At 44.3% G+C, this 25,664-nt stretch overlaps 5 protein-coding genes across 14 annotated transcripts; 1 reads left to right on the top strand and 4 right to left on the bottom strand.

The window, feature by feature from the left end:
- Nucleotides 1-425: 425 nt before the first annotated feature.
- Nucleotides 426-1,917, top strand: LOC132260842 (small ribosomal subunit protein mS29). Its single transcript, XM_059759210.1, has 2 exons — nt 426-697; nt 767-1,917. Exon 2 carries the CDS (start codon nt 769-771, stop codon nt 1,915-1,917), a length of 1,149 nt encoding a protein of 382 aa, XP_059615193.1. The 5' UTR covers nt 426-697; nt 767-768.
- On the bottom strand, nt 1,915-4,154 carry LOC132260839 (uncharacterized). Its single transcript, XM_059759208.1, has 6 exons — nt 4,022-4,154; nt 3,226-3,482; nt 2,438-3,165; nt 2,229-2,376; nt 2,094-2,169; nt 1,915-2,036 (listed from the first exon to the last, which is right to left on the bottom strand). Exons 2-6 carry the CDS (start codon nt 3,473-3,475, stop codon nt 1,997-1,999), a joined length of 1,242 nt encoding a protein of 413 aa, XP_059615191.1. The 5' UTR covers nt 3,476-3,482; nt 4,022-4,154; the 3' UTR covers nt 1,915-1,996.
- A 160-nt stretch (nt 4,155-4,314) lies between these two features.
- On the bottom strand, nt 4,315-6,522 carry LOC132260840 (uncharacterized). Its single transcript, XM_059759209.1, has 6 exons — nt 6,413-6,522; nt 5,685-5,952; nt 4,924-5,624; nt 4,718-4,865; nt 4,585-4,660; nt 4,315-4,444 (listed from the first exon to the last, which is right to left on the bottom strand). The coding sequence occupies exons 2-6, from the start codon at nt 5,941-5,943 to the stop codon at nt 4,396-4,398; spliced, it is 1,233 nt and encodes a 410-aa protein (XP_059615192.1). The 5' UTR covers nt 5,944-5,952; nt 6,413-6,522; the 3' UTR covers nt 4,315-4,395.
- Nucleotides 6,523-6,562: 40 nt separating this feature from the next.
- Nucleotides 6,563-11,551, bottom strand: LOC132260838 (probable 2-oxoglutarate dehydrogenase E1 component DHKTD1 homolog, mitochondrial). The gene is made up of 11 exons (XM_059759207.1): nt 11,171-11,551; nt 10,244-10,463; nt 9,931-10,054; nt 9,423-9,591; nt 9,139-9,358; nt 8,919-9,080; nt 8,292-8,859; nt 7,967-8,234; nt 7,497-7,911; nt 6,927-7,439; nt 6,563-6,862 (listed from the first exon to the last, which is right to left on the bottom strand). The coding sequence occupies exons 2-11, from the start codon at nt 10,371-10,373 to the stop codon at nt 6,669-6,671; spliced, it is 2,763 nt and encodes a 920-aa protein (XP_059615190.1). The 5' UTR covers nt 10,374-10,463; nt 11,171-11,551; the 3' UTR covers nt 6,563-6,668.
- Nucleotides 11,552-11,647: 96 nt separating this feature from the next.
- On the bottom strand, nt 11,648-23,117 carry LOC132260837 (protein sickie). Of its 10 annotated transcripts, XM_059759196.1 has the most exons (10): nt 22,743-23,117; nt 22,248-22,398; nt 21,873-22,167; nt 20,988-21,390; nt 20,845-20,871; nt 18,920-19,149; nt 18,001-18,161; nt 14,685-15,026; nt 12,465-14,519; nt 11,648-12,328 (listed from the first exon to the last, which is right to left on the bottom strand). In XM_059759196.1, exons 2-10 carry the CDS (start codon nt 22,344-22,346, stop codon nt 12,209-12,211), a joined length of 3,732 nt encoding a protein of 1,243 aa, XP_059615179.1. In that variant the 5' UTR covers nt 22,347-22,398; nt 22,743-23,117; the 3' UTR covers nt 11,648-12,208. The 10 variants fall into 10 exon arrangements, with proteins under 10 accessions (XP_059615179.1, XP_059615180.1, XP_059615182.1 ...); XM_059759197.1 differs by lacking the exons at nt 18,001-18,161; nt 18,920-19,149; nt 20,845-20,871; ... (2 more) ...; nt 22,248-22,398; nt 22,743-23,117 and adding exons at nt 15,102-15,865; nt 16,706-17,662; XM_059759199.1 differs by lacking the exons at nt 18,001-18,161; nt 18,920-19,149; nt 20,845-20,871; ... (2 more) ...; nt 22,248-22,398; nt 22,743-23,117 and adding exons at nt 15,102-15,865; nt 16,710-17,662.
- Between the last annotated feature and the right edge of the window lie 2,547 nt (nt 23,118-25,664).

Here is a 25,664-nt window from a genome sequence, read left to right as displayed (position 1 = left end):
AGAATGACAATTCACCTCATCTACAACAAAGAGCCATGAACTATATATTATTTCTCTCAATCATTCGCAAGAGCTGGGATTTTTTATTAAAAACCGCCGTCGCTGAAATAGCATCACACTGTCGACAGCGCTCCGCGTGGCTGTGGGGAAACCTGACATTCTGCCCCCTATCGCCAGGGGCGCTCCCCAACGAAAAGTGAAATGCCCCCACACTGAGGGGAGCGCTTGGCAGAATCACAAACAACCGTCTGTTTATGTTTGGTTTGCGTTTGGGCGAGTGTTTTTTGGGCAAAACTTCTTAAATAATCGTATATTTTCAAAGAAATTAGGAAAAGACAATTGGATTTGTTATCTTGATATGTAAATTAGAAAACACATTTGGTAAATCGGGTGGAATCGAGAATAATTTCCAGATTGTCTATAAAAGACTTCCCTCCCTAAATTTAAATGATTCTGTTGAGTTATTGGACTGATTATAGTTAACTTTAGGGAATCAGATGGTCAATTGATTGATATTTGCGTGTCGAATTAAGGACAGACGAATATTCGTGCGGATTTCTGTAAATCAAGTTAAATATTAGTGTGTAAAAAGCGGCGACAAAATTGTGGCGGTCGCTAGTGACATAACCTTAATTTAGTTGACGTCTGGCCAGGTGGAGAATATTTGATTATTTGGGTGTTTTCCTCGTATTCCCAGGTAAATTCTCGCAAAACCGCAGTATTTCAATGTATGGTGGCAATGTGTAGACTTATTCTGTGTTTTCAGACATGTTTCGTGGCACTGTTTCTCCGATTGCGAGATTTCGGCACTTGGGAAGGAGTTTCTCTTCCTTACCGGAACAGAATGCCGCATTTGAGGAGTTCCGCACAAGTGAGGTACAACCATCACGGCAGTCTGCTTTGCAGGAGGGCAAATTCTACACCATAACGCCGGAAGTGAGGAAGCGATTGTTCACATTCGGAGGACTCACAAAAACATACGAAAAGCAAATGAAAACCTTTGCAGAAACCACCCTGATGGTGCGTCAGCCTGCTCTGGAAATCATGGATTACATCAAGAGAACAAACTTCAGCAAGCCAGTCAATCGATACGTGCTGTACGGGAAGAATGGTGTGGGGAAGTCACTGACACTGGCGCATTTGCTGCACTTTGGCATTGAGAATGATTTTGTGCTCGTTCACGTGCCGTGGGTGCCAAATTGGTTGAAGAAGCCCCGCGAATTGGTGACTCTCAATGAACCGGAGGGCTTTTTTGACTTGCCCCTGGACTCCGCGGCCTGGCTCATTCACTTCAAGACGCAGAATCTTCCTATACTTTCACGGCCGGAATTCGTCACCAGCAAGGATCACGTGTGGAGTCAGAGAGAAACGACACCAAAGGGGGCCACGCTGCTGGAACTTGTGGAGCACGGAATAAACCGTATGAAATTCGCCTCGGGGACAATCGCAGCACTCCTGAGTGAGCTGAAAATCCTCTCCACTGAGGGAAAGTGCAAGACGATGGTGGCCATTGATGGATTCAATGCATTTTTGGTGGAGAAAACTACTCTATTGGCGCGATACAAAGTTAGAATCCCACCTGAGAAGATCACCATTGTTAAGCCATTCCTAGACATGGTCAATTGCGATTGGCAGAACGGCGTGTGCATCCTAATTCTTGACCAAATAGCCTATGCGCGCGGTCACACGAACAACGAGATGCCTCTCAATCTTCTGGGCAGAGCGGGATTCGAAATGCTCGATCCATTTGTGCCCGTTCGAGTGAACGACTACACAGAGAAGGAGTACTACAGCTGCATAGAGTACTATGTCAACAGACGGTGGATCCAGAACCAAAAACAGGGATTCGACGAGGAGTTAAAGGCCCTGAGCGCGAAAAATCCCTACGACTTAATGCAATTGTGCTCATCTTTGTGAGTTCAACAGTTAAATACTAGAATATAATAGTGAAAAGAATTCTTATTCAGTGTGTCTTGAATCCGTCAATCATTACATCTCACTGCCCATCATCCGAAGCTTGCTGAGTTTTCCTTTTCCTGCAAAAGATACAAGGATTTATTGCACAATCAACTTTAGTCTGTGAAGTGACTTACATTCTCTGCACAGTCTTATTGTAGCGATCCTTGCATTGCCGCTTCTGGTGCAAAATATCGCCGCGAGAAACATACTCTGAAGGACGAAAAAATGATAAGCAAAATCACCTGCTAAATCTATTCGTTCAAACTCACTTTCAATGCATCGAATAATTTTCAGCTCAAGGAAATTGCCCTTATTCTTGGATCCATTTAGAGTGAATTCCTCCATCAGGTCATCGGCAAACATGTGTTTCAGCCAATTTTGGGGATGAGATTTAATCATAGATCTGATGTTCGCCTCCTAAGATAGACAAGAGTGATAAGAAAATGACGATTTTCTCCTTTCCTTAAGCACTGTTTACCAATTCATCATCTTCGCCTATTTTATCCTCGATCTGCATTAATTTCTCGATATTCTCGATCGGAAACAAGTTTATGAATGTACTTGCGAGCAAGTCACTTGATGAGTTACTATCCATCCTCCTTGCAGAGATTGCCTGCAGTTTGCACTCGATCCGGTTCAGGCATTTGGAGAGGAAGTTCAGCTTGAATTGCATCTTAGCCTCGATATTTTTGGCTTCCTCCGTCACGTAATCCAATACTTTGTTCATATGATCAATCTCTTCGTTGTCCGCAATGTCGGCGGTGTCCGCGATATCCGGCTCAAGGGTTTCCACAAGTTCCTCAGACTTCTTTGGGAGTTCAGCGTGTCCGTGCTGCTTGAGTATGCTGAGCAGCTTCTCGGCACATGAGCTCGATATGTTCTCCTCCGAGATCAACTTAGAAAGCTTCAATGTCAGGGAAGAATCCTCAGGGCTTTGGAGCATTTCTATGACTTCTCCGTCATCGGAATCGCTGGCTTCTTCCTGTCCGTAGAATTTGCTCGTGCTCGCAGAGTATTTGTACTCTTCTGCATTGCCGGTCAAAGGATCTTCTTCGATTAGATACTCTTCGATTACAGTCGTATTCGCATCGTCCGCCTGCTCTATATCTTCCTCTTCATAGCTGAAATCATTCTCGTTCTTTATGGGAATTGCTGTAAAGGACGCCTGTCGGGTTTTCATAGACGGCGCGGGAGCAGGAGCTTCTTCTGGAAACAAAAGCGAAATTTAGAATCTCCACAAGACTGTTGTAAGGCGGCAGAATGTACTTTGGAATATCGAAGGAACAGCTGTTTGTTTCAAAACATACTCCTTTGCGTTCTGGTTCAAGTAAAAATCATTTGGCTTGAAATGTTCACTGCAGATTCTGTTAAAGGCCAAGGGAATCCAGTTCTTGTGCACATGCTGAATAGCCTGAACCCACTGCTTCTTCCGCTTTGTCTCGCTCGGGAAGGGGAACGTCTTCCGGTTCTTATCCAATCGCTTCGGACAGGATGTAACGCAGCACAAACCCGACATTCCGAATCTGTGGAAAAACCAAGAGAAGAGCATTTCAATGGCACGGCAAATTTCGAGATTTCCATTTCGTGTCGGACGATTTAAAAATGAATGTCTCCCAAAATTCTCAAAAGTCAGCGAACTTTCGTTTACTTCAGTCGTGTGAAAATCTTTGGAACGAAATGAAAAAAAGGAGATTTCTTCTGTCTAATTGTCCGGGAAAGACAAACAAACAATCCTCGCTAGCGATGTGCCAAAATCGTCGTTTTCACGGTTCTCAGCGAGTCAGCGATGAAAATTTGAGTGCAATTCCCAAAGTAAACATCTATAAATCATATTGCAGTGAAAATGCATGAAAATTAAGTCCAAATTTATGAAGAATAAACATTTGGGGAAAAGTGCGCTCAAAATTCGTCGACGGAACTGTCACAACACAATGGCGTCCCGAAACCAAGCCGCAGAGAAACAGTGATTTGGGGGATATTCCGGGGACTTCTCCATAAAAATGCACTACAATACACAAATGCACATCGCGAAGATTATTTTAATATCAAAATCGTGGCTTACCTTCAGTAAATTTGCCTGAAATATGAGGAAGAATTTTCCACTGACAACCTTAGTGTTTATTAACGGACGAAGCTAAAGAGAAGTCTACGCTTGCCGTGGAATCGGAACAGAATGTCACATGAAATTCATAGAGAATTTCGAGAACATAGATATTATAGTGTGAATCTCTGCCGCTCGTGCGCTGTAATTTTTTGGCGGGAAAAGGATTAGCGGATGATTCGTATCACATTCGATATCGGTGCAAATTAATCCGAATGAATTAATTCATTCGGAACCACAATAAAAACCATTCATTCATTTACATTGAGTTTATTGTACAGTGAAAATCCTATATATTTTGCTTTGCTATGAATGCGTCCAATCCACCAATCCTCTCATTGCCCATCTTCTGCTGTCTGTAATGCGTCTTTGTCTTTCTTTTTCCTGCAATAAATAAGAATTGTTCTTGTTCAGCATGGTTGTGTGTAAATCAAACTAAAAGTTATAGCTTTTTCGGTTTTTGCCCAGTTGCAAATTATAATCAAATTCGACTCTCATTTAAATCAACTGCAGAATTTACTTACTGTCGTGATTTTGTCTTATTAAAGCGATCTTTACTCTGACGCTTCTGATGTAAAATGTCGCCGCGAGAAACATACTCTGAAAGTCGGAAATTATGAGTAAATAGACATGAAACATTAATTCAGTCAAACTCACTTTCAATACAGTTTATAATCTTAAGTTCCATGAAGTTGCCTTTGTTCCCTGATCCATTTAGAGTAAATTCATCCATCAGGTCATCGGCGAACATGTGCTTAAGCCAACTGCGCGGATGTGAATGAATCAAGGATCTAATTTTCACTTCCTGTAAATATGCAAGATTATTACCGAAATGCAGATTTATCACAAGTAGAAATGCTTACCAAGTCTTCATCCTCGCCGATTTTTTCTTCAACCTGCATCAGTTTATCGATATTCTCGATGGGAAACAGATTCATGTATGCAGTTGCATAGAGATCAGTGGACGGTCCAGAATCTATTGGTTGACTTGTCATTGCTTGAACCTTGCACTCAATGCGGTTCAGGCATTTGGAGAGGAAGTTCAGCTTGAATTGCATCTTAGCCTCGATGTCTCTGGCTTCCGCCGTGACGTAATCCAACACTTTGTTCATGTGTTCAATCTCTTCATTTTCCGGATCCTGAGCTTCCACAAGTTCCTCGGACTTCTTTGGGAGTTCAGCGTGTCCGTGCTGCTTAAGAATTCTGAGCAACTTCGCGGCACATGCATTCGACATGTTCTCCTCGGAGATCAGCTTGGAGAGCTTCGACGTCAAAGAATCATCAGGGCTTTGGAGCATTTCTATGACTTCCCCGTCATCGGAATCGCTGGCTTCTTCCTGTCCATAGAATTTGCTCGTGCTCGCAGAGTATTTAAACTCTGCATTGCCGGTCAAAGGATCTTCTTCGATTAGGTACTCTTCGATAACAGTCGTATTCACATCTTCCGGGTTTTCAATCATATTATCATCATCATTGTAATTCACATCGTTTTCGCTTTTGATAGGAATTGATGGGAATGGATTCAATCGTGTGCTTATGGATTTCACGACTACGGATGCGTCTTCTGAAGAAAGAAAGAAATTATATGAATTCTACGGAACTATTCCGAGATCAAAGAACCTACTGAGGAATATCGATGGAACAGCTGTCGTCTTCAGAGTGATTTCCTTGGTTTTCTCGTTTGCGTAGAAATCACTTGACTTGAAGTGTTCATTGCAGATTCTGTTGAATGTTGAAAAAGTCCAATTTTTCTGGACGTTCTGAACCGCCGCAATCCATATCTTCCTTCGCTTCGAATCATTTGGGAAGGGAAATGACTTAACATTCTTCCGGTTTCTCTCCAATCTCCTCCGGCAAGTTGACACACAGCAAATTCCAGACATCCTTGCGACCTGTAAGACGAAATCATATTTGTCTCAGCATTCATAAAAAGTTTCACTCCGGAATCTCAAAGAGACTTCCTACTGAATATCTTCGGAACAGAAGCGAAGTTTTCTATCTGACTCGTCCGGGAGAAGGTGACAAACAATCCTCAGAGGAAATATGTAAAAAATCTTCGCTTTTAGCAAGTCAGCAATGAAATTTTGAGTGCAATTCCCAAAGTAAACATCTATAAGTCATATTGTAGTGAAAATGAATGGAAATTATGCCCAAATTTATAAAGAATAAACATTTTGGGAAAAGTGCGCTCAAAATTTGTCGACGGAACTGTCACAACACAATGGCGTCCCGAAACCAAGCCGCAGAGAAACAGTGATTTGGGGGATATTTCGGGGACTTCTCCGTAAAAATGCACTACTATACGCAAATGCACATCGCGAGGATTATTTTAATATCAAAATCATGGCTTACCTTCAGTAAATTTGCCTGAAATATGAGGAAGAATTTTCCACTGACAACTGCTGTGGATACAAAGATAGGTCTCGTGGAATTGGAACAGAAATGTCAGGAGAAGGTTCGTGCGAAGGGGAAAAACATAGACATTAGTGCCAATCTTTGTCGCAGATGAAATTTTAGCGCTGCTGGTAGAGTAGTCAAATCTTGGCGGTAATTTCAACGTAAAATAACCGAATACCCTCAAAATAATTTTTCTTTGCAAAATGCTACATCATTTCATGTCAAAAGGATCAGTAAGGATAAATTGAGTTTCCTGTTGATGCCAGGAACTGACACCCACTGCAACTGTTCCTCCAACATATCTGCCAGAATACTTTATCCTTCTCGCCAACAAGTTCTCAAAGCGTGGCTTCACGAAAGTCCACGCTCCCATGTTCCTGTGCTCCTCCTGGGACCAGATGAAAGCTAAAGAACAGAAATGTGATGTTTAGAAGTAGATTTCTTTTAGCTGAAACGAAAATATCCTCACTTTTAGCACTCTTGTACTTGTCCAGTTCGTTGTTGAGTTCATGCACTGGGAAAGGGCAGAGAGATTCCACTCTAACTATGGCCACATCTCCCAAACCTCGGTTTTTGCGCTCTGCCTTGAGGTTGTAATAGTGTTTTCCCGTGCAAAGGATGACTTTCTTCACGTCTGAGGGGTTTACAGTTGAGTCTCCAATCACAGGCAAGAAGTGTGTGCCTGGCTTGAAGTCTTCAGGAGCTGAAGTGGCGTCTGAGAGACGCAGGAGAACTTTTGGTGCTACCATTATCAGGGGTTTCCGGAAGTCCCGCACAATCTGGCGCCGCAGCGCATGGAAATACTGGGCGGGAGTTGTGGGATTGATGATCTGGAAGTTGACATCATCGCCATCAGGCTGCGACTCACTCGAGTCAGTCATCTGCAGGAATCTCTCCAGCCGGCAAGAGCTGTGCTCAGAAGCTGCCCCATCAAAGCCATGCGGCAAGAGAACAACCAGGCCATTGGAGATCATCCATTTGGCTGATGAAGAAATATAGAAGTGAAACAGTTTTCTAAACACGAAGATGAAATACTCACTTTCTCCACTGCAGATGAAGGTGTCGAAGAGTATTTGAGCACCGTTGAAGAAGTCTCCGAACTGAGCTTCCCAGATGATCAGGTTGTAGGGATTATCGATGGCCATTCCGTATTCAAATCCGAGAACAGCTTCTTCCGACAGGATACTGTTGGCTATCTCAAGCTTCCCGCCCAATCCACCTTCCATGGAGTTCAGAGGAATGTGAATCTCGTTCGTTTTCTGATCTACGAGCATTGCATGGCGATGAGAGAAGGTTCCTCGGCCAACATCTTCGCCACTGAGACGGATATTGTGACCCTGGTACATGAGGCTTCCCAGTGCCATCGCCTCAGCGGTTGCCCAGTCGATGCGACCCTCTTTGATCTTCTTAATCCTGCCTGCCACATGAGTTTTCTCCAGGTGTTGATGAATTGCCTGGAAAAGAGTAGGGAATAGATTGCTTGCAAACACTTGAGTGAAGAAAACTCACGAAATTCTCAGGATATGTCACGCTTTTCACACCGATGAATCCAAGAAGAGAGTAATCCAGTCCAGTGTCCCAAACGGTGACTTCACTGCCAGCTTGTTTCATTCCTGACCATTGCTTCCTGAAGTACCACTTCTCAGGCTCATAAGAATCTAGATTGCTGAGTTCACTAGCGAGGAAATTTGTGTGGTCCTTTGCAATCTTGTTCACCTCCTCCTGAGTCATTTCATTCTCCGAGACCAGGAAATCTGTGTACTTATCTGGAACAGACCTGAAAACAGAACATTGATGAACAAAAGATTGAGAATTAATTAAAGGGCTTTCTCACTTTCTGTTGTGGATGATTTGGTACAATGCTGGATTGGTGAAGGTGGGATCGTCCACTTCGTTGTGACCCCATCGTCGGAAGCAGTTGAGATCGATGAACACATCAGATCGGAATTCACGCTGGTACTCGAAGGCCAATTCAGTGATCAAGGCAAGGGCTTCGGGATCGTCCACATTCACGTGAAAAACCGGGGCGTCGATGGACTTGGCCAGGTCTGTGCAGTAGTTACTTGATCGCCCTCGGTCGCCAGGTGTTGTAAATCCCACCTGGTTGTTCACGACCATGTGAATGGTTCCGCCGATATCAAAGTGCGGAGTTCCTGTCATGAAGAGGCACTCCTGATTGACACCCTGACCGGGAAAAGCTGCATCGCCGTGCAGCTGAATGTTGAGTGCAGCTGAGGAGAAATCCTTGGCCTCATCCTCTCCAAAGGCTCCATCCTTGAGTGACTGTTGCTGGGATCTGGTTTTTCCCATCGACACGGGATTCACAGCTTCCAAGTGAGAGGGATTGTGCAGCATGCAGAAGTGGATCGTCTTCCCGTCCACACTGAGGTCCTCAGTAACATCTGCAGATGAAGAGACGATAAAGACGAGGGTTCACCTCAGAAAGAGCATGTCAATTTACGGAAGTGACTAGCGATATCACACATTGCTTTGGCTTCCGCAGGAAACTCTGGCTGCCCCTTGAACTTCCGGAATACCTTGGCTGGCCGCGTCTTGAGCATAGTAGTGAGGAGATTCAGTCTTCCTCGATGTGGCATCCCGAGTACAATTGTCTTAATATCCTCTGGGAAAAGACAAAGATATGAATTTCGAAGAATGGATTGATGACTCTTGAATCCTACCTTGAGCGGATAACTTGAGTATCTGCCGGAAGAAGGCCATCATTGTTTCTGCTCCCTCTCCTCCGTATCTCTTCACCGTGGGAAACTTGGTGGCGAGGAAATTATCCCAGGCTTGAGACTTAATCATGAGTTCAGCGATTTCCCTCTTTTCACTATTGGGCAGACTTTTGCAGCGAATCCGCTCAAAATTCTCCTTAAGCCATTCTTTCTTCTGCTCGCACTGTAAATATGTATTATTGCCACTGAATTTCCCTACACTTTCCCAAGCTGCCATTCGTTCTTACCCCAATGTGATTTATTTCCGCACTGACTGTGCCGCAGTAAATCTTCTTCAGTGCATTTTCCAGCTCTTTCACAGTCGCTGATCCATTGAGACCGCTGATGATGCCCTGAGTTTCAACCTTTTGCGCCTCACTCAGACCATATCGGCTGAATTCTAATTCTGGAATTGTTCTTTGCAATGGAAATTGTGTGCGTTAATCACCGATAATTCATGTGTTAAATTTAGCATTGCGGTGCAAAAGCAACATAAACGAGAATATTAAAGTGACAAATTGATGTGCATTAGCATGATATAATTTTTTAATTACAATTGAAAGTGTTTTTCGCGGTGTCGCACTAAGTTGTGCACGCGCATAAACGCATCTCGTTATGCAAATTTTATGAAAACCAGTTAATAAATTGTGCCCTAGATTTGAGTCTTCTCAACTGCGTTTGCCGCGATGGCGAGAAATTTGAATAAACCCTCGTCAAAAGTTTCTTCTTGATGAGCAAACAAATGATGTGACTTACTGAAGTCGATTGGAGAAATCCACAGGATTAACTTGGGCCACATTGTGACCGTGACTGCGATACGCCTCAACCCATCGGTAAACATTGCTGTGGCGGTTCCTCGCGTGGAGCACCTCATCGGGAACTGGAGACAAACATCATCATCCATTAATGAGCTTCTGATACGAGGAGTATTCGCCCGAAGCCACATTATCACTCGAGGAGGGGGCTTATCTGACGCACAGCTCCAATTGAAATAATTCATCACCACGAGAATGAGCGGTGATAAGGGGCTCCAGTGGCACTACATTGGGAGTTGCATAATGGCACTTACCCGAGAAGGATTTCCTCTCCTTTCTCCTGTAGCCGTGCACGCCCCCCTCGCTCTGATACCATCTGCGACAGAGGCGGGAGATTCCGCCCTGGGGTCGCCCCTTCCACGCCACCGTAATTCCTCTCTGCATCCTCTGCGTTGATCTGGAAAAGCTCCCTGCCAAGCGGACTGCCAACCACCGACTGGCTCCCTTATCTCGCCCGGGGAGCCGCTGATAGTGCTATCAGGGAGCATGTGGAGGCATAAATGCACAAGTGTGCGATTGCAAATTTAATTGCTCAGTGAATCTGTCGACTTTCAGTTGTTGGATTGAGAATCGCGTGCGAAATTGAAAGTGATTTCGAGGCATGATTTCAAATCTCAAGTCAGGAGATTGTGTGTGAATATAGATAAACTCATACAGAAGACGTTGAATTTGTGACTATCAAACCACTTTAGAGTGGCTGATGTTTGTGTTCTGTACACAATCAACGGCTTATCGAAGCAATCTCGCCATTGCCATTAGTTCAGTGGGAGGAATGTCGAAACCGATAAATTATACATTTTGAAACTGGTTTGATGATTCCTAAACTTGGCGCTTAGCAGAAAATTGCCTCAAAATACTATTGATTTGAGGTCTTCCACCAGACTTTTGTGGCATCAGAGAAATTATAGAGAAAGAGAGAGAGAGAGAGCGAGAAGGAGAGTTCGAGCATTATGCGATTAATCTTCACCCTTGATTCTAACTCTACGGGAACATGTTCTTTCGCTTGTGTGAGTGAAAAATCTTATTCGGTGAAAAATGTCGTCGAGTGAGTTGAACGATGTGGAAAACACTTGAATTAAAATTCGCTAATTCCTATTCATTCTATCGGTATTTTTCACACTTTGTGCACACCTACACTCTTTCAGTGACATTTTTCACTCTCAGTTTTGATGAGAAAATACCTTTAGTGGCAAAAATGGGTTGAAAATATGTTTAGAGCTGAACGCACACAAAACAGCTGACTAAACTAAACGCACACAACTGCGGCAGAACACAGTTGTGGAAGATTGAACGATAATTTCTTGTCGACAGTCTCATTGAGGCAATTTGTTCAAAAATCTTCCCACTGAGTCTGTCGCAAGTATTTTTCAGCGTGGGCCGAAGATCCAAATGGGAAATTGGAGTGAGGCAAAAAGCGTGAGATAAATCACTGAAAATGATACTTGATCTCTAATTGAACCATAATAGTCTCTGTACGCGGAAGTCTCATCGGGCAAGTTGGAATTAATTACTGCGGATCTGAGGAATTCGCTAACAGAGCCCAAAATTGCTGGCAAATTCGGTGAGAAAGAGTGGAATTCCTTGAACATTAATTGCCCAACGCGCACGAAAAGGAACACCATGAAAACACAATTAATTTTTCAATAAAACCAAATATGTAGTTTTCATTATATACACGTTTATTCATGTTGATGAAGAGTATAAGTTATTCAATTTATTTTACCATCTTGTTCTTTTTCAAGCTTTTTTTTGTTTTATGAAAGTATAAAATTTATGCGAATTCGTTTCCATCTTTTATGTTTACCATGTGGTTTTTTTTAAAGGTATTATTGTTTCTATATATTGTAGTTATGCAGTGAGTGTAAATCTTAAGAATGATTCTCACGTTATGTTTTAGATTTGATGTAAATACTATTATTTAGTGGTAAGTTGCCTTTTAATTTTAATGGAAGTACAATGATGAGTCGAAATGGTATTGTGTGTATGTAGTTTTCTTTTTAGTGATATATGAACACAAAGGAAATGAGATTTATCGTATTAAACACGAAATTTGATTCTTCTCAAAAATTCAACTATGAGAATTGTCTAGCTTAGGGTCTCCAGTGAAATCGATCAAAATCCCAAATAACAACACAAATAAATTTAAAAGTCAATGCAATATGTGAAAAATATCGACGCTCTCCTTAAATTAGACTTTTAGTAATCCTAAACTCAGTGACTTAATCGCCTCCTGCAAAGCTGTCTTGCGTGATATTCGAGTCGAGACTGGCGCAATCCGATTCTTGATCCTGGTTATTGGTGTAGTTGGCAGCCTCTTGAAGCCTCATTAGCATGTTCAGCTGGAAAGATGATGATTTGGGGTTAGAAATTAATTGCCTCTCACCGTTAAAAAGCGCTTCATTGATTAATAATATCGTTAAGATGCGATATGAAATCCCAAGTTCGGAGACGATGAGAGGAAGACAGGGAACTCACCAGTGGATCTTGTTGCTCACTGCTGCCCGTCGGTCCCGCCTCGAGGCCCACGTCCTCGGCGTTGATCTGCCGCAGGGATGGCACTGTGGTGGGACCCACTGGCCAGGGATACGTGTCACGGATGTAAGTGGACGGGTCGACCCAGATTCCGCCGCGGCGCCCGTACAGCTGCACGCCCTCGCGCACGGCATTGACTAGATATGGCGCCAGGTGGTAGTTCCACACATCCGTGAACCACACTTGCGAGTCGTTCATGTCCAGCGGACACGAGAGGAAGAGGCGCGGCCCGATGGTCACGTCGCTGGAGTTGTGGGTCTCGAGGAAGCGATTGATGTGCTGCCACACGGTGGGCAGCCAGGCCAGCACGCTGGACAGCTGAGGCTGAGGCGTGTGCGCCATGAGTTCCAGCACGAAGAGCTTCCGTCGCAGGAAGCGGGCCAGGAAGCCCTTCACGGGCTCCATGTGATTGGCCGTTAGCACCCATCGGAAGTTGTGATGTAGCTGGAGGTTTGTCGTGTTGCACGTGGCTTGCGACATGGTCCCAATGATGCAGGGCAGCTTCGACGCCGGTCCCGCACTCAGAAGGCACGAGAACACATCACCCAGTGCGGATGCGTGGTGCAAGTTGTCCAGGATGATCACTGACGGCAGTTCAGAGACGCAGTTCACCATCGAGGCCTGTTCTGCCACGTGAACCAAATACTGCTGCAGCTCCTTAGACGACTTGTGGTCCACGTTGAATGTGGCAATGGCCTCTGTGGGATTTCCTCTGCCTGAGCGTGCGACGAGGAATTCCGCCAGTTTGCGTGCCAAGTAGGACTTGCCGGTCCCGCTGGGGCCACACAAGATCAGCCGCCGATGTTCGGTCAAGAGGCTGATATAGCGGTGGACGATGCTGCGCGGGATGAGACTGTCGAAGGCGAGACTTCCCACTCCCTGAAGGCAGATGTAGAGGGTCTTCACATTGCCGATGATGTAGCCACAGGGGAGAAGTTCTGGAAAGCCCATCTCCGGACCCCTCTTGGCCTCCCCCAAATGATAGGACGTGATAGAGTCGGTGTTGAGGCCTAAGCTTGTCCCTGGATCGATTTTGGAGAGATAGTCTTTGAAGGTCTTCCGCACGATGTAGTCCAAATTCTGCCAGGTGGTTTTGCCAGAGATGTACGTGAAGGCAATCGTGAATTCATTGAAATTAGCATTGTCTCCATTCTCTCCATTTGGGCTGAGGCTGTCTGTTGGAGCCACATTGGCGTAATAGTAGTCGCAATCCATGATCTCTTCCGAATACTTCTGGAATGAGTCCGGTTGGCCGAGATACACCGCGATGGAGATCTTCTTCCCATCGAGGTGGTCAATGTCATCCACAACAGCAGTGTTCATGGACTCTGGAGGAACGGATTCAACTTGGGGCGGAGGCGTGAGGTCAATGTGTGATGTTGGACTGATGCTTTGTGGCGGATCCGGAGCTGGCGCCGGTGGGATGTTCTCCTCCTCCGTTTCCTCAAAGGTGTTTGGTAATTCCATCGGTGGTCTCGAGGAGGTGTCCACCAAGCTGTATCGTCTCGGTTCATTCAGACTGCCATTAGGGCTCAGCGGAGCGCCCAAACTCCCCGAGCTTCCAGCTAGAGAGCGACTGGTTACGAGTTTCTGGAGTCTCTCATTATTCTGCTTCAAGTTTATCATTTCTGCGCGCATTTTCATCACAGTGTCCTTCAGGCTCTCAAGTTGGGAAGCTGAGCTGAGCGCCTCCAATCGAATGTCCGTCAGCACGAGATCCTTCTCACGCAGCTGCTTCTTCAGGTCCTCCACAATCAGATTGCCCTCGAGCTCCACAATCGCATCGATGGGCTTGGCGTTCTCAATCACAGTCACTGGTTGCTTCACGGGGCTCTTCGTGGGCGACGCCGGAGTGACGACCTTCTCCTGGACACTCGTGTTGGGCGAGGGTGGTGGCAAGCCCATTTCCGCCACCGAAGGAACATTGTTATTCACCTGACGATTCGTCTTCGAGATTTTGGCGTTGCGTGAAAATGCTTTGGTAAAGGAGCTCCTCAGCTGTGGAAGACACAGGAAGTAGGCATTAAAATTGGCACTGTGAACTTACCATCTGAATTACTATTGAAAACCGGGGTTTCAAGGAATTTCAATCTCATGGCAATGAGTGGAACTTTTGTAGGAATTTATATTGAGCTCTAAAGGACAATGGAAAGTGCATCTTACCCATCCCTTCTTCTTCTTTTTGTCCTGTGTGGAGCAGCCCGAGCTGATGGAATTCAGAGAGCACATGGAATCCGAGCTGTGGTGCCTCTGCATATCTGTGCCGGTGGAGGTGCTGTTTGCGGACTTGTGCTCGGATTTCGCTGGCTGGCAGCTCGCCTGCACCCCCATACTCTGCATGTGGGCGGACGTGAGACCCGCCTGGATCGATTGCTTCCGCAGCAGTTCAATTGTCTGCCGAAGATCCGTCAACTCACTGTCCTTCCTCTCCGCGCTGGCACTCAGTTGATTGAAGCGTTGAGTCATATTCGAGAGACTCTGCTCAAAGGCCGACACCACATGAGCCTGAAATGGAGAGATAGTGGCCGTTAAGTGGGTGAATGTTGCATTAGAGGGTCTATTCAGGGGCTATTTGGAAACCTTCTCGTTTAATTCGTCGAGAGGCGGGCAGCTTAGACGACGATTGTTCTGCCGGATGGCCAGCTCATACCAAGGGATTTGGGGTTTACTTCTCAGGGTGGTTTGGCAGCCAATCTTGCAATCCAGCGGATCGAAGTAGTTCAAACTGTGGCAACTGCTATTGACTTCATGGGTGGTGCCGCGAGTTCTTCGCACGTTTCCCAACGTTGAGTACTTTCGCTCCCAATCCACAGATCCGCTGCCATTCTCCTGACTCTCACTCTTCGTCCTCATCCTGATTGTGCCATATCGCGGAGCGGAGCTTCCGCCATCCTTCAGCCGACCATTTGGCGGAAGAGAGGCGTTCCCACTCTCGTCCAGCTCCAGAATGCTCCCGCAGTCCGGCACGGTGACGTGAATGGAGTGAAGTGCCTGCACGGACTTGGGCTTCCGGAAGGAGCGCAGAGTGTTGGATCTCTTTGCGCGCTTGCCCTCACTGAGGCAGGGAGTATCGTAAATGGCTCCATTGTGTGCTGACTTCTGCACGTTGTCATTGACATCATTTGGCCAGTAGAAGCGCGAATCGCTGCTGGCGTGACGCAGTGAGAAAAAAATGTCATCCTCACCACCAGCAGTGCTATCCTCGGCGCGAATATAGGCCGAACTGCGATAGTGGCCTCGCGGACGAATTGTGGCCAGGCCGTTGCTGTGCACTTGATGCCGGTGATGTACACTGTCCCGAGACATCGTGCCTCACCACTCTTGCTCCTCCTCCCATTCAGTAACTGCCATAATCAGAAATTCCTCACTAAATGCCATATCGCTCTCTGTATCCGACAGTGACACACGTTTTAGCTATTCCCTTAATTCCCCCGATTCTGCAAAGTGTACGTCTTCACTCAGTGCTCATTGCAAGATTTATAAAATCAATTAATTCAAATGGGTGTATATTTATTACGCAGCGTTGTTGTTGAATTTTAAAACTGAATAAATAATTTAGGTAAAATTACCCTATTTTATTTCACAATCGTCAGCCGTTAAAATAATGACAGTTATTAAAATTTAAGTGTATGAGAGCATATTGAAACGCATGTGAATTGCACTCGGAAAAAGAGAGAGGAGACTTTGCGGAATGTTTAAGTGAATTTTTTCAGCATTCCTGTCAAATTCATCATTTCCTCTATTGCACAGTACTTCCCTGTTATCTAAAATACATTTTCCCTCTCATTTTTCGATAGAACAATTGCTGAACGCCGTGACGATGTGCAATCACTTGTTACTGTGGCAAAAAACATTTCCTATTCCCCTTGAGCATCGTAGATTTCTCTTTAGAGTCGTAATGGAACTTTTTTATTCGAGAACAGTCATTATCATTTGACTGTTTGTTTTCAATTTAGCGCAAAAGTGATGGACAGAATGACACAAATCCCTCGATTTTGCCTCTTTTCACTATCACTAAACTCTCTTCCGCCAACATGAGGCATCTCTTCGGGCAATGTAATTTAATATTGAACAGAGAGTGAATGTCATAAATGAGAATTAGGAATAGAAAGTACATTAGAGGGGCCATTCGGGGTTTCATGATTGACTTCTTAGGGCGATAAATAAAGAAATATTCCACTAACAGACACAGAGAGCGATTTTGTTGCAACTTTTCTCCAGAATGGGCATTAATAATAGTCAGAATAATAACTCCTTTTCTCACATACACTCAATCTGAGTGCTACACACTCGATGGAGCAATTAATGCATTCATCATCATTCCACAAATAAACCGTCTTATTCTTTTTCTATATTCCAACATTTTTCTAAATAGGTTTTTAATGTGTATCCGCATTGGAGGAGGGGAAAAAAGACGAAGATATCCTAAGCACTTGATCTTAATTAACGTCTTCAATTTCGTATTTATAGTCTGTGTGCTCTTTCTGACGAGTGAATGCCTTGCGCCTTCAATTCACTTTAATTCAGGCACTTTTTTGCCTCCTCATCTCAACTCGATCTATTTTCCATGACGGAAGAAGAAACATCCAAATCGAAAAACTTCTTTCGCCTTGTTGTGTACAATTTTTGACTGTTTTTTCTTCGATGTCACAAGCGAAAAAACACACAGAGAAAAACAGCCAAAGTCAACTTGAGCATATGATTAACATTTACACACGAATTTACATAACACTTCTCATTCTGTCCAATGTCTCTGGTTACAGATGTTGCACATGATGCCAGAAAGGCATCCACTGAAACTCTAGATCCCAGAAAGACTAATCACAAGTGGCTGCGCGCTTCTAATCACTCTGGTGTCCTCATTTGTGATTTTTCACTGCCTCTCCTCACAAGTGGCGAATACAGCACAGCAATACTGCGAGAAAACTGTGGGAAATGCCACGGAGTAGTTGCGCACTGCTGGAGATGCAGCCCACTAATCACGGACTGTTGTTCTCAACTGATATTCTCCGCTGAGACAGACACAGATCAACTCGTCTCAATTGAATTAAAATACTATACGCGCGCCAGCGAGCCCAAGTAGCAAATGGAGATGTGTGGTGGAGAGAAAGAAATGGTATAAAGTAGTGGATATAATGTGAATATGGAGTTGGAAGGCAGAAGAAAAAATTGGTTGTCGTGTAACAAATACTAACGACTCTCTTGGCGATGGTGACGTAAAGGCTGTACAATTTGTAAGCAAACATATGGGAGAGACCCGGAGGCCAGCGCCAACCAACTCAACTCCATTCGGGGCAGTCTCGCATACTCTTATACTCCACAGCGATGTTGGCATGACGACTTTGACTTTGCCTCCGAGCCGCCAGCATAAAATCCCAAAAGAAATGCTATTGAGCAAGAGACTGCCCGCCTCGCAATTGCATTTCGTATGACACAGCACACGAGTTGGGAACATGCACAAGACAATCACTGCACTTACATTTGTGGACAGTTGACTGGAGAGACTCATAACTTGCTCGCGCGCCTCAATAAGTTCCCGCTTCAGGCGACGCACTTCATGAACCTGGCCCTGCCTCTCCTCCGATCCTGTGCCGTACAGCGAAGAGCCTCCAGATAGAAGGGACGCTGCACTCCCATGAACTGCGTGGTGTGCGTGAAGAAGAGAAGACACATGATTAGAGAACTTTAACTGAATAGAGAGAGAGACTTTCCCAACCACTCCACCCATTTATAGGCTCAACGGCATTCCCACGGGCTGCGCCGCGCGGCGTGGAAAATATGGCCATTGGAAAATGTGTCCCTCAGAGTGGAGATAAGGGCAGTGTGAATTTAAAAGGCTGGAAGAGAAAGGCAATTCTAGGCGCAACTTGATAAAGCTGACTTGAAGAAACAACAAACATGCTTAAATTCGTGCTGTTTGCTTATATCAGCAGGCTAATTGAATTATTTTACGCGCTAATTGATGCTATTCAGACGTGCGTCATATTCCATTCTCGCTTTTACTTGCTTAATGGTGCTTTTAATAAGAATACACTCAGGAATTTCAGGAATATTCTTCATAATAATGAATTAATATCACATAAGAATCTCTTTTCTCTGAGTACTGAACCCAAACAGAACTGTCTTCTCCGTAAATTTCAAGACTCCTCTGAAAGTTTCCAGTGAGCATTCCAACCATAATGCCATGCCATTCTAAGAAGACAACTTTTTCCTCTTTGATCTCCACACAAGGCACATTTTTCCATCATGTTCCATCTCGGTGCGCATTCTCCGGCCAGTCTTTCACCGTGCATCGAAAGCACAATCTCAGCCCAATCCCACACACACCACTTGAGCCCGTCGAAGCCCTCATAAATTATTAAGTATGGCAGATAGAAGACATTATCAAGGCACTGTACCTTCGTCATTTTTCTTCTGATACGGCAATCGTTGCCCAATGTTGTGGGTGGGTGACAGTGGACCCGTGAAGCTGCGATTCGGCGGCGTGGGTGACGTCGGCTGGCTCCACGGAACACTCCCAGATGCCAGTTGCATCTGGGTCCCAACGGGCAGGCAATAGTACGGCTCAATTTCCATATCGACGCCGCGGCTCAGCAGAGACGGGTACATCTTCTCCGATTTGGTTGACCTACAGAACGGAGAGGCACATAGTTGATCAATTATTCCCTCCGCTTCACGATTCATCGGTGAGAATTCAATTTCCTATTGTGTTTCTTGCTCCACTGTCTTCGCTCTAGAATTGATATTTGCTATTCTCGCTAAACATAAAGGAAATCCTCCACATGTGCACATTACAGGGTGTTTGCCAGCCAGTTCCATCGCCATTATCTTCACAATCGCTTGCTCTCTGTCTTGCCATCAGCATTTCAGCATAAGAACACGCCAATATATTATTTTCACAAGTCCATAATGTGTGTAGATTTTGTGGTGGGAGAGCAATAAGAAAAGAGCCATTGACAAGCTGACTAAAGTTTTCAAGTGCAAACTTGGCTAATAGTATATATTTCCCGGGCAAAAAGAACGCAATATGATTCGAGCAAAAAGTTTTATGCTTAAATGACTAATTATTCAGCATTTAGGATTATCGCTGTGCCTGTCAGAAACCGAAGTATTAAGTTCAATCAAAAGAGATATCGGCTATAGCAAATTCGAAATGACAGCTGAAAAATATAATCGATAGTCTCCACACCATCATTTGCATTTATAGCAATCCCAGCACGGAGAGAAGGACTGATTTATTGTGAAACTTGTGCAATATCTCCAGAATCTTCAGTATGTTGAGCAAGTCATTCCGACCGAGAAACAAGGGAAAACTTGAGGTTGTTGAAAAACCTAATTAGAAATTCTTTTAAAGTGATATCACGGGGTTGCATAAGAATGGCAGTCAACAACTTGCAGGTGCACTTAAAGTTTCCTCTTGTGGTTTGCTCATGGGGTGTTTTCTTAAAAATTCATGACAACGGAGATTAATAGTTGACAGTGCAAATTAAACAGTCACTGCTCGCTTGTGGTATTTTCTCGTCTGGGGCCAAAATATATGAGGGACAATGTGGAAATTTCATTAGAGCACCTTCGACTTTGGCACAATGCGCGTTTGGTGAAAGCCTTCAGCACACACTTGGCGAATGCGCGCGGCTTTTCAAATACACTTTGAAACTTTTCCAGAATATTGATGAAGAAATTATATTTACCCTCCCTGTCAGCGGAAACTTCAGCACGAGATTTTCATTTCTCACTTGTGAAGCTGTTTGAGAACTTTGTTAAATATGTCAAGATACATTTTGTCGATTACACTGACATTGGAAATCAATAGTTTGTCATACAAACTCAAAAAGGTGCTATATTTAGCTCAGGTGAAGGCATTAGTTCTTACACTGAAATGACTCGTGTGTTCAAATATAAAAAAAATGTCATTAATCGATGTAACATGAAAAATTGCAAACACCGCGAGTGTCTTTCGCGTCGCGATTTTGCATGGAAAAAGTCGGTAACACCGCTGTAGAGTAGAGGAAATTTATAGCAGCACAAATACAATAAAGAAAGATGAGCTTTGTGTAAAAAATATACATCAATGAGGAGTGTAATGCTCGCAAGGGGTTCATCATTGATATAAAACAAGTAACCAAAAGGAATAAGAAGAAAGTGCTAAGGAATTGCAAATTACACTACATAATGAATCACCCCTGCAATGTTATGCCGTGACATATGAATTTCTATAGTGTAATGGCTGAGGAGTCAGTGTGCTTCACATTATGACACTTTTTGCAAGAAAAAGCATATAAGCTTCTTGTTAAAATGCATGTGCTTGGATGGGAAAATGTACCTCGGATATGTCCTCTCCCTAAGATAGCTTTAAGGAGATACAATTTATGTTCTTTTACTCTCTTTCTCCTTGATGACGCAACCACCCTAACTTCGCCCAGTAGCCATTTGATGGCGTGGCAAATCCCACGAGAAATCACTCACCTTATACTATTGCTACGGTTCAGTCTGGGACTGTTGCCGAACGGGTCCCTCTGCAGCTGGAGCTTGTGGTTCCTTACTCCCACCGCCTGTGCGATTTGGAGACTCTCCAGTGAGTCTCCCTCGGACAGCCTACTCGCGGCCGTGCTGCTGTGCTTCAGCCACATGGCGTAGGTTCCATAATCAGGCTTCACCTCAGCGTAGGTCTGTGTGTCCGAGAGGCTCCCGTCGTTCAGCTTTCCCGACGCGCGATTGGACATGCGGTGATGGAAGATGTGCAGATCTGTTCCAGGCTTCGGCAAGCTGTGCGATCCAGTCGATAATCGCTCCCGAATCGATTGACTCAATTGAGCCGCCCCCGGACCGGTGAGAGAGAAACTCCGGTGTTGAGAATTTTGATGAGCCTCTGCGGAAGGATAGAAGAGGGCACGAGTTACTCAGAAGTTTATCGATAAACACCCCCAAGAGTTTGGCTTTCAACTTTAAATTCAATAATTGATAGAGACGTCCCCCTGCTGTCTTACAAAACCAATCAGACTTGAATGAGGACACAGGCGCTCTTCTGTATGCTCATAAACAAGGACAAGGAAAGGCCGTGTGTTTGTCTTTATTACGGCACAATTTCCACGTAGAGTAACTTCTCATCAGACCTGTGATTGAGCGGGCGTAATGTGTGCCTAGAAAATGAACCACATCCGTAAAAAATATGATTACGGCCATGGCAGATTTTCCTGTACTCAATATCACATTTTGTTATTATACTTTACGCTTTTTATCCGGACTTATTGATCCTTTGCCAATTTTGGTGGAGATTTATCTTAGGAACGACAAACGTATACCGTGATTCTAGTGATCCCCGCCCAGTATTAAGTGTATAAGTCAGCTCACTTGATTGGAGATCCGTGGAGCAGGTCTGAGTGCCTCCGGACACCTTCATCTTGCCACTGCGGGGCACTGCAGAGACGTGGGCCGTTCTGTTGACGTTCTGCGCCCCCATCAGCAACTGCTGGTGAGCTTCCGGCCCGATATTATTGGCCATCACCGTTCCGTTGGTGCGCTTGATGTAGCCAAAGCTCTGCGGCACCTTCGTGCGACTGGAGCCACCCTTGGACGACGAGTGGCTCCGCCGAGAGTGGCTCGGCGAGCACTTCTCCTTTCGCGATGCAGTTGGACTCAGTGGAACCTATTTTGGGGGTTGTGAACAAATCGCAATAGAGCACGAAGGGCGGTTTTGGCATAAAAGTTTTCAGGTGTGTCACTTACCTCACTGCAGATTCCATTATTCGGTTCCGGAATTTTATTCCAGTGCTCTCTTCCATTTCTCAGTCCCTTACTTCCGGCACTCGTACCGTTCATTTCCATTTCCGCGCCTGTCTCTATATTTTCAGCATTTTCGTGTCTACCACATCGAGATCTGTGAAAGTTAAATGGGAATTCATGAAAATTTGGAGAAAATGGGCAAACGAGTGTGATTACTATCAACATTGTCCCACTGAAAAATGCACTCTTATCGAAATGCGAATGGGAAAAAAGGTGTCTGTCTCTCCCACCCACTTTTCCATCCAGTATTCGCGTTTTGTGAAAAATTGCACATTTATTCCTACTGACACGGTGTTGAAAAAAAATAGGAGAGAGAGAAAATTAATACAAAGCATGGGAGTGGAAATACAGTGAGGACTGTCAGACAGAGAAAAAAAGAGACTTTTCCAATGCTTTTCACTCAACTCAGCAAAAATACCCTTTCCAATATTGACTCACACTTGGATTTTTTCGGCTCTGCTCAAACTGCAACTCTGCCTTTTGATTTATAATCCCAGATTTATAAGTTTTTCACTCCGTTTTACTCTTTTTTCTTACTCAAAAAGCGACACAACAATGAGAAAATTACACTTTTGGTATATTTATATAGCGGTGTATATCTATATATAAATTAGGGTGTATATTTTCAATATTCTATCAAATAACTACAATATCGTCTATCCACCCCGAAAAAACACCTCTCCCGCAGATACGCGACTGGCGTAACAATTGAATAATGCTAAAATAAGGAATATATGGTGGATTTAACAACAAATTGGACACTTTTCCTTCACGACATCCTTGTGGACAAAACACTTTTGATTTTCGACAGAGAAGCACAGAGGAAATTCAATACTCGCTTGGCTGAGGGGTTGTGTTCCTCTCGGCTGACAGAGCGACTTCGTCGAGTGAGTCACTCCGCGAGAAGGCCATCGCCGCCACCGGGCCAGACAGGGACCACCGTATCTCCCCTCCATGGCAGTTAGGCACACGAGCCCGCCCGATGTCAACCCCAAGGCGCGAGCGAGACAGCCCCGTCTCTGCGGTCTTTGGGGTAGCAACACCCAGTCTAAGCGCGCCCCCTCTCGGCAACCCTCGCGCAGTCTTCGCGCCGAAGGGCGACTCACCCTGCATCCCCCCACAATCGTTCTAATGTGCATTTACACACAGCAATGGTCTTCTCGTGAGTCGGATTCGTGCCCATGAATAAATTTTTTTCCGTACGCCGGGAGAGAAGACAAATTTTCTCACACCTCAGCCAGTTTTCATGGTGGTGTGATTTAATGAAATTTTAACTTAAAAGACATTGATTAAATTGAATTTACCATCTCGCCCTGCACACCCTCATATAAGCTATCAATTCCTTGTTTGCTCGCTATACGCTTTCTCAATATCGAAGGGAAAAGTTAAACATATTGCTCCCTTTTGCTTCTTGGAGAATACAATTCGAAGAAGGGGCACGAATTTTCGGCTTTTTGCTGGAATTCAAACTCAAAGTGTCTGCAAAATGATCAATAATTTTGATTTTGACCGCAGTGTAAATGCAATTTAATACACCTTTTCCCAAACCACACAATATAGTCAATCAAGTATTTTGATTATCTTTCTAACAAGCTCAATGTAATTGTATTCGAACAATACAGATTAGAGCGAAATCATAGATTGTGTTTTCGGAGATTGATTCCTGTTTGACCAGACGAAAAAAATTGTGTAATTTTATTCCATTGAGTAGATTAATCACTTTAAAAACACTCTTCAGATAAATAATTGCCATTCATTATGACACAATATCATCAATATTATGCTGAGTGGAGAGTTATCACAAAACTTGCTGCATAGTGCTTCATTTGTGCAGCGTGAAAAATTATTGGCCATTATCAAGAGCGTTACTCATTTCCTTGTTGGTAATTCTTCTCGTTATGCTTTCGAAATCAATCTCGTCGAGTAGAGCGTGTGATAAATGACTGGTAGCGGTAAAATATATTGCATATTTTGATTGATACTTTCATGCAGCTTCAGTGTGACTCTTTATTAGAGAAAATGAACGATGTGCCACACAGAGAAGGATCATGAGATTGCTGAACAATCTGCTGGACAATATTCTCTGGCTAAAGTGCAGAGGAATGATTTTGCGACCGTTTCTGCTTCCATAAACATCCGTGCGCACCCCTTTAAGTATGTGTTCAGCATTTCCTCACTTAAATCTCTCCCCATCTCACTGCACATCGGTCGCTCCCCAAAATCCAACCCCCTATGGCAATAGTGGGCAAAGGAGACAATCCCTCTTCCAGAAAACCCATTCGTCGTGTGACGGAAATAATGGGTGCCGCTGCATGGCTCCGAGTGTGTCCTTAAACGATCCTTGCGAGATGATTGTGCGGCAGAGAAGAGGAGTATAATACAGAGAAAATCCATTTACTTTTATTACTTCGTACTATGACGACGATATGCTCCGAGCGCACAAGAAGATAAATGAATTCGTGGACAACAGGTGGCACGAACAATACACAATTCCCGACATTAATTTCATACAAATACAGCGCGCGCCCCACAGTGTGGGTGAGACACGCTGTGGGGGGAAAATCAATATTTTACACTTACACTCTCTGCACGACTCGGGGAATTAAACTCGCGCAATCTCCTGCACATGGTCGCTCATTGCGATTGCCATCATCTCGATGGCATTTACTCCCATACTGATGCACTCCGTCGTTCACGCTCCGCGATAAGAGCACCCGTTTAGCGTGACATCCTTGTTTGTTTATACCGGCGTGTGGATGCTCTTTATCTCATTTCTTTTGATTGCTCGTTTCGCCTCAAATCCCTTCTTCATAAATATTTACACAGCGATAGTTGGATCACAAATTGGATAGGAAAGAGACCCTCTTTTTTCAAATATGCACGGATCGTGAAGATTCCCAGTGACACATCTCAAGTTCCCTTCAATTTACACACAAGACTGACTTTTGCGCTCTGGGAAAATTGATATACAGAGTTAATTTCATGAAAAAGTTGCACAACTTTAGCCGCATGCTGACTGGTAACATACTCCAGGGACTTGCAATCTCCGCATTACTTATGGACGACATAAAACAAATGATCTTCAATAATCAAACGATAAACGTCTGAATTTCCGTCAAATCGATTTCCACCCTCGCCGCGCTAAATTGTATGTGGAGACAAAGAAATCCGAGCTACAATGTGCCACTAGTGCTGACAATGGGTGAGGACAATAGGGTGAAACTGGCGCTGAATTAATTCACAGAAAGGAAAATCTCTTCCTGCGAGAATATCAATTCAGTGAAAGCATTTGCCATCAATTGAATGGTACTCAATAACCAATAAGGACTCCCAGAATATGGCCATCGCTTTTAGTTATTG

This window comes from Phlebotomus argentipes, unplaced genomic scaffold (assembly GCF_947086385.1).
Source record: "Phlebotomus argentipes unplaced genomic scaffold, Phlebotomus argentipes genome assembly scaffold_18, whole genome shotgun sequence".
In the NCBI taxonomy this organism is placed as follows: Eukaryota; Metazoa; Arthropoda; class Insecta; order Diptera; family Psychodidae; genus Phlebotomus; species Phlebotomus argentipes.
This window is presented reverse-complemented; position numbering and strand designations above follow the sequence as displayed.